General features: G+C 33.4%; 2 protein-coding genes and 1 long non-coding RNA gene across 3 annotated transcripts; 2 read left to right on the forward strand and 1 right to left on the reverse strand.

Annotated features, from left to right (window-relative positions):
- The first annotated feature begins 1,688 nt into the window (after window positions 1-1,688).
- Window positions 1,689-3,193, forward strand: LOC108860887 (transcription factor JUNGBRUNNEN 1). Its single transcript, XM_018634736.2, has 3 exons — window positions 1,689-1,934; window positions 2,262-2,578; window positions 2,700-3,193. The coding sequence occupies exons 1-3, from the start codon at window positions 1,718-1,720 to the stop codon at window positions 3,099-3,101; spliced, it is 936 nt and encodes a 311-aa protein (XP_018490238.1). The 5' UTR covers window positions 1,689-1,717; the 3' UTR covers window positions 3,102-3,193.
- Window positions 3,194-10,582: 7,389 nt separating this feature from the next.
- Window positions 10,583-12,027, forward strand: LOC108860706 (uncharacterized). Its single transcript, XR_001950736.2, has 2 exons — window positions 10,583-11,423; window positions 11,612-12,027. It is a non-coding gene; the product is annotated as an uncharacterized LOC108860706 (long non-coding RNA).
- A 3,449-nt stretch (window positions 12,028-15,476) lies between these two features.
- On the reverse strand, window positions 15,477-16,906 carry LOC108856687 (probable BOI-related E3 ubiquitin-protein ligase 3). The gene is made up of 3 exons (XM_018630549.2): window positions 16,697-16,906; window positions 16,189-16,606; window positions 15,477-16,094 (listed from the first exon to the last, which is right to left on the reverse strand). The coding sequence occupies exons 1-3, from the start codon at window positions 16,741-16,743 to the stop codon at window positions 15,546-15,548; spliced, it is 1,014 nt and encodes a 337-aa protein (XP_018486051.1). The 5' UTR covers window positions 16,744-16,906; the 3' UTR covers window positions 15,477-15,545.
- Window positions 16,907-19,972: the final 3,066 nt, after the last annotated feature.

A 19,972-nucleotide genomic window follows, 5' to 3' on the forward strand; every position in this document is an offset into this window, starting at 1 on the left:
TCCTAGAAGATTAAATATACCATATTTTTGGTCGAAAAACTTATTTTTTAACAATAAAACTTATTGTTTATATATAAAAAGAATGTATTTATAATAAAATGAGTGTTAACTATTGAATAATTAAAATTTTAATTTTTATATGTAAATATTGAAGTAGCTAGTATAACAGATGGTAAATTTTGGTTTGTTGACCCCTCTATATTTAAATTTGATATGCATAATTGGTACACTTTTACTATATAAACCCTATTATATGTTGACTTTATATATAAATAATACGCATAAAAATATCTTATTTTCAAAAAAAAAATGTAGTGACCTTGATAACAATAATTTATTGTTTTGCCACTGAAGTTAAGAAAAAATCGGATATATCAAAATCTCTGAAAGTAATGAACTTTTTATATATTTAAAAGAATTAATTTATTGAGGAAGATTTTTGTAGGTTTGAGTAAAGGTTCATTAATATTTTTACACTATGAAATATAAGTTTCGAGTTCAAGAAAATACAGAATTATGTGAATTAATGGAAGAAAATTACAAAAATATATAGCATGACGCAAAAAGTACCGTCAAACATGGATTTTATATGACAGTTTAGGTCATTTAATCAAACGTAAATCCTCATAAGATAATTGTCAGATATACAAACGTCTAAACTATTTCTCATAATTTATAATATTTTCTCATAATTTTTAATAAAATAATTTAGCGTTAAATTTTGTTTTGACTAATTCATTAAAATAGCTATTTGCTAGAAATCGTCCATTTCTAGAACTTCCATCTTTTATGGTTGTTATAAATGATAGTGGAAATAACTAACGAGGATTCCTAGTGGGAACTAAATCATTCTAATTTGTGGTAATAAATGCAGAAAATACTTAGATAACAGAACTCACAATTATGTTACGGAGGCATAATTTTCGTAGTTGTAGCTGTAACTTGTAAGTTTTGAAATAGAAGGGAGCAGTTACCTTGTTAAATTAGGTCAAATAGTTATCTTTTCGTGTTAAGAAGAGACTAACAATTGCCTCATGTCCAAAACTAAGTTGAATTACAATAACCAGTAAAATCTTTAGGAGAAGTGAGAATGGAACTGAATGGTAATATTCGGTCTTTATTAGGTGGTGTTAGCATTGTCAATATCGTAGAAATTGCCGAAAAGAAAAGTACAAGACTCTTCATGTTTCTCTTTTTCTTTTGTTCATCTCTCCAAGTTAAAATTTTGGAAAAAACATACAAATCCTACCTTTACAAGCACGAAGTCGAAACTATATATATATGTGTTAAAGTCACGATGATAGATAAGATGATTTCTTCGTGGTCTAGAATATAATATGCAGACAATAATGATGAGCCTAGAAGAATTTTAATGTCAAGTTTCAAAAAGAAAAAAAAGAGTTTTAATGTTTGGAAGTTGTAGAATATAGTCATCGTCAGGGGTGTGCAGTAAACGAAGGGTAAAAGCGTCATATCGGTCCACATATACGAAGACACAAGACGCATTGATGCAAAAGGACCAATTCTCAAGCCGGCAAGACATTTTACTGGGTCGGGTCATTGATTGATATGTATCAATAAGTCAACAGGAATGACTTGACCGAATAATCGATATTTTTTTCAATGGACACACGGTGCTAAATATCTTTATATAATCTCTAGAAGATTCTAATGTATGAGTCGGGAAAGCCAAACGAGAAAACAGTAAACCAAAGGCATGGAGGAGATGATGGGAACGTGGGCCAAAAGAAGAGAAGAACAAGAAGTACAGGAGGAACAAGTGTTGAAACTTCCAGGGTTTAGGTTTCATCCTACCGACGAGGAGCTTGTAGGGTTTTATCTCTCTAAAAAAGTACTACTCAAGAAATCCAGCAAGATAGATGAGATCATTAGTCAAATCGATATCTACCAATTCGATCCATGGGATCTTCCTCGTAAGTCTTTTCACTAACTCGTTCATGTTTCTTGTGTTCCAAACTATGTTTATTCTTAATTTCTTATGACAAAAAAAAAAAAAAGATACTTCATGCGTGTTTGTGTCGTAAAATTAACACACTAGCTATAAGCTGACGACCCTAAAAATTGATTATTTCCCTAAGCCAGAATTATAAGATATATACATTCATACACATCAGATAATAAACAATGAAAACATACAATGGAATTTTTTGAAATATATATAAATAGACGTGCCCTAATGAGCTGCTTATGTGGCTTGTGTGACGGGCCAGCTACTGATCAAAGGTATGTTTGGTTTGAAGGCTCGAGGCATACGGAGAAGGAGAGCTACTTCTTCTGCAAGAGAGGAAGGAAGTACAGAAACAGCATAAGACCAAACCGAGTGACTGGTTCCGGTTTCTGGAAAGCCACGGGGATAGACAAACCTATCTATCCCGATGGAACCAGCAATGCCGTGATCGGTCTAAAGAAGACTCTCGTTTATTACCTCGGAAGCGCCGGGAAAGGAAGCAAGACTGACTGGATGATGCACGAGTTTCGTCTCCCCACGGCGAATGACACTATCCCTGGTGGCTCCACTCACCGTAGCCCTACGTCTCCGTCTTCCTTGCTACATGCTGTAAGTCTGTAACCTACTTAATTATGAATTCATGATCATATATACTATGGTTGGCTGCACGTTTAAGCATACAAAAATACTTATGAGCTTAATATTGATTCGTTATGATATAATTTTGCAGGAAGTGTGGACTTTGTGCCGGATATTCAAGAGGAATGTGTCTGGTAAAAAATACATTCCGGACTGGAAAGAATTAGCAAGTGGGAAACGCGTGAAGCCGCAACAATCTAAATATCAAGAAGCAGTTTATATCGGTTTTGGTGACAATGAGAGTAGAACCAACAAAATTAATGTCATGGAAAGCAAAGAGAATAATGAGAAGAATGTTTTCCAGCTTCACCAAACGCCTCATCAACACCAGCCCATTCCCATGGAGTACACTAGTAGTACAAAAGTGGATAACACAGTTCCACATTTCTCAAACGATAACATGGACGATACAAACTACGTTAACTGGGACGAGCTTCAGTCGGTTGTGGATTTTGCTTTTGGCCCTTCTAATAGATGTCCTCATATAAATTGATTAATTAACTACTACTATACATTAATTATATAGTACTTGGACCTTTGTTGCGAGGGAAATACTGACAATTATATATGTACGATGTGTATGGATCTCTTGTTATGTATATGAATGTACCTGATAATATATATACTATTTTTATTATTCTCCATTTTCCTACACATAATCTGACCTAGTATTTGCATGTATTTTGTTCTTGGTAACAATAGTTTTTCTTTTATTTTGCGTTAATTTAAGTAACGAGCAAATGTAGCCCAGCCCATACTACAGAAGCCCACATTTTTAAACCCAAACGCAAAGCCTACTAAAAATCCTAAATGATGCGAGTCCAAAGCAAAAGCGGACTTAAACTATCGAGATAAACTCATATATAGCTGTAAACCAAGGAAAGTCCACGTCCATTAGCCCGTATCCATTTGTCCATTTATTGTTTGTGGACAAAAAGTGACTATGTCTATTAGAATCATGTCCATTAAAAACCATATCCACTAAAACTCATATTTTTATGGGCTGCCATAGAGTACATAATAGACCATAGAAGAAAACTTTAGATTTTAATTTATAAGCCTATAATTATATATACAAGTTCATAAAATTAAAATTAATCCATAAATACAACAATACATTAGTTCACAAATACAACAATTTTGGTTTTTGCAAGAAAACTTGATTTTGCGGTTTTAACGGAAAAATTCGATTTTACGATTTTGGCGGGAAAACCTGATTTTACGATTTTGGCGGGAAAACCCGATTTTCCGGTTTTGGCGGGAAACCCTGATTTTATGGTTTTGGCGGAAAAACCCGATTTTCTGGTTTTGGCGGGAAACCCCAATTTTATGGTTTTGGCGGGAAAACCCGATTTTACGGTTTTGACGGGAAAACCCAATTTTCTGGTTTTGGCGGGAAAACCCGATTTCTCAGTTTTGGGGGAAAACCTGATTTTACGGTTTTGGCGACTTTACGGTTTTAGCGAAAAACTAGATTTTTTTATTTTGGCGGGAAAACTCGATTTCCCGGTTTTGGGGGAAAACCGATTTTCCGGTTTTGGCGATTTTACGGTTTTAGCGGAAAACTCAATTTATCGATTTTGGCGGGAAAACTCGATTTCTCGGTTTTGGCGGAAAAATTCGATTTCTCGGTTTCGGCGGGAAAATCCATTTTTACGGTTTTAGCGGAAAACTCGATTTCCCGATTTTGGCAGGAAAACTCGATTTTCCGGTTTTGGCGGAAAATTTTGATTTTTCGGTTTTGGCGGAAAAACCCAATTTCTCAATTTTCGCGGAAAACCCCGATTTTACAGTTTTTGCGATTTTACGATTTTGACAGAGAAAATTCAATTTTCCGGTTTTGGTGAGAAAACCCGATATCTCGGTTTTGGTAGAAAAATTCAATTTTTTTTTGAAACCCTAGATTTTTTTTTGTCCATTGGACAACCCATGTCCATGAAATTCAAAACCCGTAAAGACCATTTTTTAAATGGTCATCCATATTTATCCATTAATAACCCATGGAAAAAATGGGTGTGTCTATATTAAGTACATTGAAATATAGACGTGGACGACCAATGGACGACCCGCCCATTTGACACCTATAAACTCATATCGGACTTGTTGGTATATTTGAGTGCGCCATTTTCTCTTCTTCTTACGGCCCATTTACCCAAACCAAACTTTTTTGCTGTAAACTAGCACACGCATCGCCTCCTTATAGTGGAAGGTAGCAGAGACATGTGACACTGCTGAACAAAACTATGCGAAATACATGTTATAAAATTTGAAGTAGATCACATTGCCTTGCTAAGTTAGAAGCACTAATTTTCCACTCACCTGTAAAATGTTAATTTTATAGTGGTGCACAATATATACGATTGATTGGATCCTAGGGATGAAAGTGTGTCACAATCATCCAACTTAGGCATCTTGATTTGGTAGGGACTCAATCTTTATGATCCATTTTTGTTGTGGATGGGGTCCATGTACTGCTTTCTTGATGCATTTAAGTAATCGTGTTGTGTTGTTGTCTTGGCCTGCTGGACACTAAGGACACCGTTCCTCCATCACTTCACAGCATTCATCTTCCTGATTCGCACCACTATTAATCATCATCATTATCATGCAACTTTGGCAAAAATAAAATATAAATTAAACTCTTATTGGGATCATAGATCATCATAATCAATAGTGATCTTCGTGGTTGTTTTAATAAAACAAGTAGAAGAATATTCCGCGTGTTTAGGATATCTATGATTTCTTGTTATCTTTTAATCTAGTGTGCCATCTTCGACCTCAAGTCTGTCTTATACTATTTCTCTCCCTTTGACAAAGTAGCCGACGCACATCTTGTTGTTTCTTTCACTTTTTGTAGCTTTATCATATTCTCTTTATTGTGAATTTATTCTTCTTTATACTATAATTGCATTGCTTTACTCTCGTTTTGAAAATTTGCATGGTTACAGAACAAGGTTACAATAATTGTTTGAACTATAAGCTCATTTTCGTAATATATATCAATGTTGATATTTATTGTTTGTCCCCACCGAAGAACTCTATACATGATATTAATAATTAGATTTTAAATTTCTTTTGAGTGGTTGGTTCCTAATGTGGACAATAACCTAACTATTTCATCACCTTTTTTCATCCATACGAAAGTACAGTCTCTACCCGTAAATGTTCATGTCTTGTTCCTATCAAATATATCAATGTCATGTCTTAACCATATACTTTGTTTTTTGTTGCGGATAGAAACACATGGTGTTTTGATATTTTGTACCATTTAGTGGGTGAAGGGACGATATTTTCATAGGCACTAAATTTAATTTTCCCATAACTAAATTAGAACAAACAAAAATTAGGCCAAGTGGGCGATCGTGGTATAGGCTACTCCTTTTAACTTTAAACCCTTTAAAATATTCTCAAATCTTTTCTAACTTCTTCATCTTTTGTTGTCCACTCAAAATGCACAGTTAGATCTATCACTACAGTGTTTATGATTGCTATTATTGATAGATCCAAGACCTGACTAAGAGGAACTATTAGAAATTACCTATCATGTGGGTCGCTTTAGCAAATTGGTACGAATGCTATTATATTATATATCAAAATAGACTCACACACCACAAAATACGGAACGATATACAAACTAGGATTCTGCGCCCATTTTAATATCTTTAATCACCTCTCATAATAATGTTTCACTAAAGTTATATATACTTTTGTTTCACATTTTAAAGTCTTACAGCATGTATATGCTTCTTTCTGAATTTGATTAATATCTCTTTGATTCATACTTATGTAAAAGAACAGAACTAAGGGTGAACCTAAGTTTTGTTCTATGTAAAATACACAATCACATACATGACAGGTGCAACAAATTTCAACTAAGATGAATGATCAACATCTTAATCACAATAAACTACTTTCTTAACTGCGTCAAAGAGACTATGGACGACTTTGATAAAACCGAAAGTTGGGTTCCATTTTGTCATGAAAGGTAGAATATTTGCTAAAGAGTTGTGACAAAGAAGAAAAGATAAAGAACTCAGGCCATCGATATCATCGTTGGTCCATGGTTGACATGGTACACCATTTATGAATGTGAAGTCTCATCCAAGTTTTTTGTCCAAAAGCATATTTGATTAATTTCTTTGATATATATTCATATTGTATATAAACTAATAAAGTAGGGACGTTGATTGTTAGAGGTTAGGCTACAGAACAAATAAAAACCGACCCACAAATCAATTAGAAATGATGATATTAATTCGTATAACTTTTGTAATGCCGTCTTTGCCAGGGAAAATGCCTTCTTTTTTACAAGTTGTGAAATATATTATTCCTTATATATACTGAAATGTGAATCATATTCATTTTATCTAACTACCGAACACAGTGAAAGTTAAAGCTGACATAGATCATTTCCATTGACAAAACAACAGAAGAAGCTAAAAGAATGAGAAAATCCAAAAGTGAATAATTAACTTTGTGCCCCACTCGAAAATCTAACTAATTTTCTTTTAATTGTACTATTTACTATATTGTTTGGAGTGTGTAATGTGTCACCAGACTTATTGTATAGTATCGTATTGACTTTTGTGAAAGCTCATTTCAGAAAGGAAGAGAGAAAACATATTGTTCAGTGTGACTATATCATATGGTGCAAGTGACTCACACAACACACGGCATAGAAGGTTAAGCTATTTCATATATATATCGCCACTATGTTCATTTCCGCAGTTGATAATACTTAAAATATTAAAATGGTGAAAGTCGGTTCCAAACACATCTAATAATTAATTTAATGAGTTAAGTAACTTTGTCATTTACCAGAGCCGTGCTTACTTGAAAAAAAAAAAACATTAGCTTAGGGCAACAAAATCTTACAAAACACTTAACAACATGTATTGAATAATTAATAATCATAACTAATAAAATATATTTATATAGGTTTAAATTTAAGATTACTAAAAAGTAAAATATGTGCCACACTAAAAATATTTTTATTATTATATTATTAAATTTAATAATTATAGTAATAAAATATTTAAAAGTTATTTTGGTTTATTTTACAACAAATTATGGCAACAAAAGAACTTAGATTATTGATTAATGTCTTCCTCTACTTCTTTAATTTTATATTGACAAATTTTTTTCATCTCACATCTCTTAAAAATCTTATAATTAAGCTTCTTATTTTACTATTACTTAAATAATTTTCAAATGTTTTCTTCTGATTGAGAGGAGTTTTTCAAAGCCTAATTATTTAAACTATTATTTTTATTCAATTCTCTTGCAAAAAAATGATTTTTTATTCTATAGAAAAACTCTTAAAATTGTTTTGAAAGTTTAGTCAATGACTTTTTATATAAAACGTATATGTTCTAAAATTATTATTCAGTTTGTTGGTTTTCCTGTGTGATAATGATATTGCTAAAACACTATTTTGTGAATAGAGGTATATTCTTAAAAATCGCTTATGCATGTTATTAGTGTTCGCACGGCTCTGTCATATACTATATGATGTACTTTTGCTTCAAATGCTAACACATCAGCAACTCACCTGGAAGCATACGTTATTCAAAGTTCTGTATTCTATACATAAAAATTAGGTTAACTGATGAATTAAAATACAATAACGTGTAAGATGGGAGTTTTGTTTGATATTGAAAATTGAAGTCGAGGAAAGTTCCAAGTGTGGAATCAACTTCGCGTGTTGAAGAAGGGGAAATAAAGAAGAAACGGTCCCCCAAGTGGGCCCAGAAACGGCCCAAATCTTATTTTTAATGAAATGATAATATCGATATAGGAAAGATGACGTGGGCCCGGCGGTGCGATATGGATGTGTTTGTGTAATGTTTTAAAGAGATTCAAATGCTGAGTTTGGCTTTTCTGTCTTTTTCCTTGTGGACTCCACTTTTAAGATTTGTTCCCTAAATTAAATAGCTTCTTTTTCTACCGACAGTGTCCTTTCACCATTTGTCCTTCAGTTTTCAACTAGGTTCTAATCAGTAGTACAATTGCAGAATTTACATTTAACTGAAAAAATAGATTCAACACTATCTAATTTTAATTTTTAGATAATATTATCGTTTTATCTATTATGTACTGTATCAATTAATAATTGTTAATTCAAACATCTTTAAACAATTTTATAGACCACAGTCTGGCTGAAATTATATACTTCTCTGTATATGACATAATCAATGATACAGTGCTGTCCTAGCGGTAAATTTTATACGATCGCTTTCTATTGATATAAATGTTTCACCATTTGCTTTTCTTTTTCTGACGACATTTGTGTTTAGGTTGTTTTCATATATCAACAACTCTGGCATTCAAAAAGATGTAAGAAAACAAAACTTAATAATCTATTTTAAAAGTTGGCGTTATAAGAGAACGTGAACCAACGAATAGAGAGAAGTTGGAGAGGAGAGAGAAAGTAGATCGGTGGTGTGTTCTGGCCGATGACGATGGGCTTTCTCAGTCATGTCGTCGGCCGGGAGTTTTCGAGTTTCGTTGAGAGCTTTTTCTGGTTGTTGTTTCCTGCTTCCGTCGGTGCACCGCCTTCTCGGTGGCCGGTCGGCTTTTGTCTCCGGCGTCGCTTCTGTTTCTACAAAGGAGGATGGTCGGCTTAGAGCTACCGCGTCACCATTCCTTTCGGTTGACGGCGGATCTTGTTTATTTTCCTTTTTAAGTTTTATTTCGCTAGCTTGTTCTGCGTGTTAGCCGTGAACGGTTTGGTTCCGTCGGGGTGAGAGGCGCAGAGAGCAAGGGTTTTTAGTGTGAGTGTCGGTTTGGTAGTCGGGAGAGTTATGAAGATCTCCGACGGTGATTTGAAGTTGTTTCTCACTCGATCTCTTTTTCTCGGTGTTCTCGGTGTTAGCAAAGGATAGTGAAGAAGGAGACCTCGCTGAAGCGATGGAGTCTTTCCTATGGAGAACACACTGGAGTCAAGGCGTTTGCGGTGAGGGAGTGGTGGAGTAGCCGGTCTCCGGTGAGGTACGGCGGTGCGGTCAGGATCCCGGTGGTGAGATGCATGCGGCGGCAGCATCTTTTAGATTTTAGGGTTTCCTGTGTATGGGCCGTGGATCCGTGGGCCTTTGGGCGTGTTTGGGTTTGTTTGGCCCGGGTTATGTTGTGGGCTTCAAACTTTGTATGTTGTTGGGCTTGGCCCGTTTTCTTTAATAAAATTTAGATGGAAAAAAAAAAAAGAGAACGTGAACCAACTACATTTTCACATGCTTCAGAAACGGTCCCTGGTTCTTCGAAGCCTCGCTCCGCTTTTCCATCATATACATTTCAGGAGCGTATTAACTTAGTAACGTTACATTAAAAATAAAGTTCAATATTTATTCCCAGTCAAACTTCCTACGAGTTCATAATCCTTATCATGTTACTAAAATATGGCGTGGTTGATTGCATGAAAGCATATAAATACAGCATTGAATGACTTAACCTAACATAGTGACATTGCAATACAGTATTTTGTAACCAAGAAAAGCTATTTAAATACGAAGGGATGTGAAGATGGTGTTGGGTGGAATGGAGGCAGTCAAATACTTAAATACTTTTATATCCTTATATACTAAAGCGCAAGTCGCCTTGCGAATCAGAATCCGACATATGGAAAATACATTAAAATAATAAACAATTAACTAAAAAAATTCTCTTAATTTCAAGTAACTCAGTCCTAATTTTTTTTGAATATCACGTATAAAACAACTGGCCACGTTCTTAAACCGTCTTCTTCTCCATTAAGAAACAACAGAACGTTTTCTCCCTTGAACTTTCAGTTTTCTCTCAGTTTTTTCTATTTTCTACAAAATTATTCTCTTGGAAAGCTCATAAGTTCATAACTACATTCCCACATTAGACCAAAAAAAAAAAAACTACACTCACACACAGTATTCTTCCACTTGAGTAAAAAAAAATTAAAGGGGCAAGCGTCATGTTTTGGCTTGACAAAAAGGTTCGCATGTTTTCCACCTTTTACTATTTTTCTCTCCCAAATTTTGATTTGTTGATTAATGTTTCCATTAATTGTTGAAACAATTATTTCTAAGTATTCACACTGCAATCGAGTTCAACCATAATACTTTTTCTGAATATATAAAGGAATTTGCATATCTGAATCCAAATTAAATTTTTAATTCAAACAAGGTTGACTATGCAATTTTTCATCAAGACTTAACATTTCATTATAATGTAATAAAAAGAAAACTATATCATAAACTCAACAAACTAAAAGTAAGCTGGATTAGTTTTGTTTTGAATGTGTGTGTGTTTTCAGAAAATATGTTAGATAAAATAACATAAAAATGTCAGTAAAGTGTTATTTTAAACTGCAAAAAATACCTAAACAGTAAATTTATTTTATTCATCACATTCAAATTTATACATAAATTAAGTTTTTTATTCGAAAGAATTAATGGATCAAATCAATCATTTTTTATAGATCCTATTTATTTTTGAAATACTACAAACATGTTTCAATTTTATAATAATATCAGATATTGTTTTGCTTTCTACAACCGATTTATTTCAATGTGGACACCTCTAATATTATGTGCTTTGTATAATATCTAAAAAATATTTGTTCAGATCGCCAATTATGACACTGATCAAATAATTTATAAAAAAGTAAATTGGCCCGTGCGTAGCCGGGCAGTAATACTAGTAATTATAAATTTGCGTTTCCTTGTTATGAAAGGGACAACACATGCGTGTTCTTAACGCGTATCGATTCTCTAGTTCCTCCCTAAGCCAATCTACCAGTTCGTGTGTGTTTTCAAAAAGTTTATCTACGTTCTAATACAACCCTCCTGTAAGTTAACCTTATAATATCAATATTACATTTTTTAACTACCGTACGAATCTATAACTCCAAGAGATTAGATTAAAAATATACACGTATTGCTTTCCTTATATCGAGTATTTCGAATTTTTTGGTCCAAGAACAAAGTATGCTCTTTACATGATGGAATATCACATTTTAAAATAATTTGGTAACAGAGCCCGTTTTGGGAGGTATTAACGCCGGAAGAAGAGGAACAGACAAAACCGCACAACGAGATTGTGGATTGTGGTGGACTCTCTCTTACCTTTTACTATTTTACAATACTAGTTTTATATTTACTCTCCAGAAATAGAGAATAAAAACGAGATAAGTGTAATTTTGAAAACTACGTACATTTGGACCCACTCTTTGTCACAGCGACATTTGCGCGCGTTCTCCACGTCAGTCTTTGCCATTTACTCCACTGTTGCTGTCCCATGCGCCATTTCAATGCGATTACTAACGGCTAGTTAAACCTATGTTTATATTCTACTAGCGTCGGCCCGCCCCACGGGCGGGATGGTAATTTGAAAGTAATTGAAACAGTTAGAATAAATATTTAATATAAAACTTGATTAACTTAAAACTTAAATACTATTTTATTTCTGTATTTGTTTTTATATTTTTGAAGTTTAAATAAACTCTGATATTTTCACATAACAATCTATCTGGTGCCTTTTTATATTTATTATGATTGATTATTTATATATATAAGTGAGAAGTTATTAATATTGTGGACGTTGTGGTTGACATGTAAGAGCAAATTGTAGTATAATAATCTTAGGGGTTGTTAACTTGTTTTTTGTATTTTTAGTAATAATTATAGATTGCTGAAAAGATTATATTATTTGTAATTTTATTAGTATAAAGTGTTTTCGAACAGAAAATGATACTGATTGTTATACTTAACAATATTATGGATGTACAAATTAGTTGTTTTAGTTTTTTTTACTATTTCTATTAGTATGTGTTTGTGTCTGTAACTATTTTAGATTAATTTATGGTGTGTGGATCTTATTTTATGCGGTTACGTGGATGTATCAAACCGCTGGAACACCGTAAATTCATATCAGGGTCTATGTATTCGAAACCACTAATTTGACTTGTGAAAGTATTAAAGAGAATTTTCAAAAATACAATTTTGAAGATACCATTATTTATCTTTACCATCACAAAAAATATATTTTCAAAAATACTTTATTTATTAAAAAATTAAAGACTCTTATATCATTATTTTTATATGATTTTCAAAATTCTAACCCCAAACTCTAAATCCTAAACTCTCAATTCTAAACCCTAAATCCTCAATTCTAAACAATAAACCCTAAATTCTATACCCTAAATTCAATACTCTAAATTCAAAAACTTCAACTATAAACCCTAAATCCTCAACTGTAAATCCTATATTGTATACCTTAAACTCTAAAACATCAAATCTAAACCATAAATTCTAAACTTTTAAATTCAAACTCTTTATTAAAAATGATGGTAAAAAAGATTAGTGTAAACATGAAAAATGATACTATGAAATGGTATTTTTGGCAATTATAAAAAGATCAATACATATAGAACAAAAATACCTCCTCAAAAAGCCTTTTACAAATATAAAAAGATCTAACATAATCAAATCATGATAATGTTAATCAATCTATATACAGAATAATAGAATACATATAACAAATTCATCGAAGAATCTAAAGTTTTAAATTTCGATCATCTAATTTTATATAATTTAGTTTTTATTTTATTTTCATTTTAACATAAAATCAGTTTTAGAAAAAAAATTCGAAAAACTGTCTGGAAAAATCAATTTTTATAAACTTTTATTTTTGAATTTTCGTTTAATTTTTTTATTTTGAAATCCAAAAAATAGTTTTGCAACTATTCTAAAATTATTTTTTAATATTTTAATTATCATATTCTAAAATCATAAACTCAATCTATCAGATCATAACCAAAACTCTAGATTATTTAAACTTATATGAATATAATTAATTTTTACCTTTTTAATGAAATTTATTTTGGACATTTTGACACTTGTGTGCTATATTTGTAATAAGAACTTTATAGGACTACCACAGAAAAAATTTCAATATTAAATACTAAAGAAAATTATATATATATATATATATATATTAACTTTCTTTGTTCAACTAAAATTTAATTTTTGAAATTCGTTATTTTTGCTGTATTGGTAGCAGTCTGGATTCTTGACATTTTGTTAGTAACATTTAGAAAGCACTTTGTTACCGATGGAATGCTTAACTTTAGGTGCTGTATTTTTTTCTGTAACTTAACTTTATGTGAGATTTTAAATTTCATTTTTGTTTTGTTTTGTATGGTGAACCTTTGCTAAGAGAATAAATGCTGGCTTTTGATAATGATATAAATCTTCACTTTAGAGTTGCAGCTGCTTTAGGGGTTTTGACCAAACTTAAATGTTTTTTTTTGAACAACTTCCAAACTTAAATGTAACACGTAGAGACGAACTAAGATTTTCAATTCATTGGACCAAAGAAAAAGACAAAAGAAAACTTCTCTATACGAAGCCATTGAAGATTTGCAAAACCTATTGAGTGTGAGTGATCAAAGAATCAAATCACGGATCTCATTTGCTAAATGTTGATAGACATTTCCGAACAAATCCCAAATGTCATAATTGCATGTAAAATGAATATTTATTTGATATTCAGGAAATCATTTATTTATGGAAATAGTATATTTTATAAAAAAATAAAAAGGAAGAAAAATGCAACAGAGTATTAGTGATGGAATGTCTTATTTATGCAGAAAACCCTTTTTCCCTGTTTCACTCTCCCCCTCTCTCCTCTCCATTAATACCCTTTTCTTTCTATTCTTTCTACCATCCTCAATGCCTCTCTCCATTTCTTCACCGTATTCATCCTCTTCCTCTCCTCCGTCGCCGCCGCTTTCCTCCTCCTTCCCTGTTGCACGTGTTTTGGTCGGTTGGCTCCTTCCCTGAAATTACGGACTTCATCTCATTGGCGACACTCTGATCTGGGCAGAGCTTTCAAGACGGATGATCTTGGGCCTTTCATCGAGGAGATAATTTCCCGGAATCGGTTTTAATGACGCCAATGTCTGGTGAACTGAAGATTTTCTCAGCTGACCCGGAGTCGAACCGGTTTCTTATTCAGAACAAAGAGAAGCTTTTGGATTTCGTACTCCATTGCCTTTACTTGGGTTTGAGAGGATTATAATGATTGAGATTTGAGAGGAAGAAAGTGAGGTGATGAATTTCACGAAAGCTTACTCCATTATTTATAGGTGCAGATTCGATACCATAAAAGGAGGAGTGTATTGAATGTGGCCTAGTGGAAAGAGGGGGTTTAATGGTATTGATGAGGACGTTACTTATGTTGATTGAATGCAAGTGTAAACCGACACGATGATGAAGATCAAAGAAAAAAAAATCTTCAGATTAAATGAATCAGTAAGTTTCATACTCAGTCGTCACGTGGCAGCTCCTCAAGAAGTGAATTTCTGACCTGGAATCTGATGTGTCACCAGGAGAGAAACAACCTTTCTTTATAGTAATAGATTGAAAATAAGTCTTTTTAGCATCAGTTCTCTCTCGGGTATAGAGGAAAAGTTGAAATGGCTTTTTTCATTTTGCTTTAAGCTTAATGGTCACGCAGCATAACCCACGACTTCGACCACTTACTTTCCTTTTTTCCTTTTGGCATCGAATATATAATGTCTAGAAAAACACAAAAGATAATAACGTAACAAAAGTATGAGCTAGTGAAACCCCATCTTGTGAGAAGTGACGTTTATATATTGATAAAGACTAGTAGTTGAACCACAATGCTTACCCCTTTTTGGTGCATACTTCACACAGAAGATGGGAAATGACATTGGAAAGTGGGTATTAAACCTAACCCACGATTTTAAGCAAGAGAGGACCCTCGTGAACCTCATCAAATTTAAAAAACTGACACATGTGTCAAATATCAGTGTTCCATCATCATCAATATCATCCAAAGAGAAATTAAAGAATGAATAGTTTTAAAACCAAGATTGATGGTGGAGACTGTTTCAACTATTTACTATTTCAAGGACATTTACAATTTACTAGTGACGTTAGTTTCACGAGGAAAGATTAACATGGAGACTAGCGTTCTTTGGAGATTTACAGACTGGACAAGTGTTAACCGAAGATCCACACACACTGCATAAACACATGTGTCTACACGGTAACAGTAACACACTTGCTTCTCCTTTTCCACACCCTCTACACATAGTGCTTGCGGTCGTACGCACGCTTTTAGCCTCTCCTGCTAACCTCCACCGCTCGTCACTATCACCCTCGTCGTTGCTTCCACAACAAGACTGCGCGTCGTCAGCCGCCGTGGGCTCCTCCCACTTGTTACGTTCCACGGCTGCGAGGACTTGTTGTAAGTTTGAACGTAGGGAGTTCACGGTGGCTTCATTAGTCTGTGCCATGTCACGCCATATCTGATTCTCTACGCAGAGAGACTTAACTTTCTCTTCAAGAAAGTGGTTTAGTTTTCCGATGTGATTGATCTCTTCGTCTTTTGCTCTCAGTGTCTTCATCAACCCTTGTTCAATGACTTCCATTATCTTCCTACCTTGCGCTTTTCTCTTCTGTTCAATCTCCATTCTCATTATCTCAACCTGATAAAAAAAATGTTGTCGAAGACTGTCAATCGATGTGAACAAGGAAAACTATATATTATATTTAGAAAAAATTAATGAGAAGAACACTAACGTGATGAGAGACCAAGCGGTCGATATCGAAGTTGTGATGTTGGACGTTAGAAGACAAGTCTTGGCCTAGAAACATGAGAGGATCAGTGCAATGTCTCTGTCTCGGTATATGGTTAACTGCGGCTGATTCTTCTCTGGGACGTTTCCTCAAAGACGAAGACGAAATAGGACTTAGAAAATCAACGTTGTTACAATTATTCTCGCTGTTGAACGTCAAGGAACTTTCAACGGAATGGATCATCGGTTTCATGGACCTTTGAGCCAAACAATCAATCGGTGAGAGGTTGTAAACTGGATTCAACAGAGGAGTTTGACATTCCATGGTGGGGTTAAACGGCATGGTCGTCGCTTGAACAGTGTTATATCTCATTTGGGTGGTATAGACTAAATCGTTGGCTTCAACGGGATGCATCATTTCTCTGTAAACAAAACCACTCGCTATGTTAAGATTGTTGTAAAACCAAACCGACACAAAAAAAAACAGAGTAGAGGATGAGAGGATACAATACCTGTTGGAAGAATACATAGGATTTAAATGGTGAGCATCAACGGCCATCGACGTTTTTGTACTAGAGAAACTGGTTCAAGGCTATTAAATGGGCGATATAGAAGGGAGGGTGTAGAAACGTGAATGCAACGAAAGATGGAGAGGTTGTGGGGTTTTTAATTACGGTTTCTCGCAGAGTGGGAAAACTAAAAAACAAATATCAAAGCAGAACCCAACACCACCCTTGTCTGCCAATTTATAGAGAACAGAGAGGAAGATGTGATGTGTGTTTTTTTATTAATAATTTTCTTAATTTTGTTGTTTTCTAGAAAGTATTTAAAATAGTTTGAAACATTAATCATGAGGATTCTTCGGTTATATCCGGCTGACCAGTAACCATTAAATAAGTTGCCTTTTTCAGCGGTTCTTCATGATAAAAGAAAGAAAACACTTTTGACTACGACAGATGTTACGGTCAAATCATAATATCTATATCTGCCTTTTATACTTTTTTTTTACTTTAAACTTCCTTTTTTTTAACAACTATTTTATTAATTCCTATTTTACTTTCACCAAAAAAAAACTTCCTATTTTACTTTCTTTGTATATATAAATAAATTCTTTATTAATTGCTTTGCATGCATGAGTCTGAAAGGCTCTGAATTTTCTGAATCAATTACTTAAAACGGAAAATATAAAAATAAATGAGGAATGCCTTATCCGTTAGGGTAGACTCGGACAAGCCCGTTTAGTAGATTCCAACGGGGCGAATCCGTAAATGAAGCAGAGGACTAAATAACAGACGGTCACTGGCAATGCCACGTGTCAAAGAAGACAAAATGTTAAGGCGTGGGACCTATGGTCCACGTGTGATGGCGTTGCCTGGATACTAGGGTCGCATGGGCACGTGTGAAGGTGCCAGCTTGGCATTACTCTTTATTTATTTTAATTTAGTGTAACGAGAAAATTTTCATATAATAAAAATGAAAATAATAAAGTATAATTCAGCCGTTGAGAAAGGCACGGTGTATCCACCGCTGTTTCTTTAACTCTTATTTTGTTTTTTCCCTTAAATTACTTAATTATGTTTTGTATGTTACTTTCATGGTTCTGGTTGCCACGTCTGTTAACCTAAAGTCACGCCTGGTGTCCTAAACCTCTCTTCGATACTACGGCTAGTGTCATTGCCGCATTATTAGGAAAACTCATTAATCTAGTCTCTTATTGTTAGTTTGGCGTATACTCACCATCCCTAATCATAGGTTTTCTTTTAATTGCTGACGTTTTTATCTAAGTTTAAAACTTCTTTTGTCAACATCTTTTTGTTCAGAATTGTTTTATGAATGTCTTCACATCAATGAGATGTTTTATGCGTTTTATTACACCTACTCTAGGTGGGAATTAAATGAGTATATCTCTCAAAAAATATTTGGTTTAAGTTATTTGACTTCGTTTTTTCTGCTAACATATGACTTCATTTTCATATTGAAGTTATTGATATATTCTGAGTTTATTCGTCGCCTAAACATAATTGATTAATTAAAAACGAAAGTAGTTGATTTTTTGTTGATTTTTACTAAATGATACATTAATAATCAAATACGTTTTCACCAACAAAAACAAAATGCTTTTACGTTGTCAACGCTTATATGATTTTTATTAGCAATATCGTTTTCATATGGTCTAGTTGTTTAATTAGACCAAACAACTAGACCAGCATACCTTTTGTTATTCAGTCGCTAAGCTTTTGATTTTCTTATAGCATTTTGTGTGTTTTGTTTGCTATATGAAATCAACCTATGCAAAAATTCTGGGCTGAATCATTGCGTTCTACATCTATGATCAAATAGGCAATCTGGAAATCGGAATAGATGCCCACAAGCTGTACTTTACATATGAATTTTAATAACTTTACAATGGAAATTGGAATAGATGCTCACAAGGTGTACTTTACATATGAATTTAATAACTTTACAGTGAGTTCATCTTTTCATTAGTTTTTTCATATATACGAATCTTCAGCTTTTTTCCTTCGTTTGTGCGGGTGGACGCCTTTTTTGGTGACCAGATGTAATCACTAAAGATATAAACCAGCGTCGAGACAACCATATGATTAAATTATATTTGTTTGCACACTATTATTTCATAAGCCACCAGCTGATAAACTAAGTTATCTTGGGAATGCTAGAGCACGAAGAGAGGCATAGAATCACGAGGCTAGCAAGCAAACGCATTAAGATGGGCATGCCTGCTGCATCATCTGCTTTTCAGAACATTATCTGTACCATTATTATTTTTTGTTCAAGTATCTGTGACCATTATATAATCATTTATTTAGTCGTATCAGGCATTTGGGTCGACCTGACATCGTACAACTATTATTTCATTTTTATGACTGGCGACAGAATATTAAAAGTAAGAAAAGGTTACAGGTTTGTTATAACAAAAGTAGAGAGGCTCGTTCTAAAATATATTGCTTGATAAAGAGTCGCATTCCAATAGGACTAAACTACAAAACTTGCATAAGCGATAATATAAAAAGATAATTTGAATGAGTTTTGCGTCGGAAATATTTTAATTTATAAATTACACGGTATCAAATTATCAATATGCTCACCATCTCAGTTTTTAGTTTAAATAAAGTTATTTTCTCGTTTTAAACCCTAAATAATTTAATAACGAGAGGAACAAAAGTACATTGGTTCAAGTTTTGTTTTCTTTCTTTGGAAAGTAATGTACACATACTTTCTAGAGTAACCATAATTTCTTATAAGATATACAATCGTACTTCTGCCAATTTTTCTACGTATGATTACGTTACCGAGTGATTTACATTAAGAGTCACTTTATGAGTTTTGGTTACAATGTAAGTCACTTTGAACTACTGAGGTAGTTATTTGGTGGTTGTTTGCATAGATGTCCCTATTTAAAGTCAATAAAGTCGTGACAAATTAAATCCACTCTATCTTTTTTCTTTTATGTACGATCTTCATCTTCTCTCTCTCTTTTTTTGCTTTTCTATTTTTGTACGCTTCTCTCTTTCTCTTTTTTTCCCAGAAATTAATTCTTATCTGTGAAAAGAAATGGCTAAAGCAATGTAGGAGAAAAAAAGCTTCCGATTGGGCTAGATTTGAATTTCTAGATTATATCCTTAGAAACCAAAAAAAAGATTTCTATTTGTTTGAGATTTATGAAGTTTTGGTGCTACGTTTTCTCTTCCTCTATCCTTGGTTTTTTTATGTTTTAAATCTTAATTTGTCAAGTAATAGCCTGGAGATAACACAACTTGTCTGGCAAA

Source organism: Raphanus sativus, chromosome 5, assembly GCF_000801105.2.
Source record: "Raphanus sativus cultivar WK10039 chromosome 5, ASM80110v3, whole genome shotgun sequence".
In the NCBI taxonomy this organism is placed as follows: Eukaryota; Viridiplantae; Streptophyta; class Magnoliopsida; order Brassicales; family Brassicaceae; genus Raphanus; species Raphanus sativus.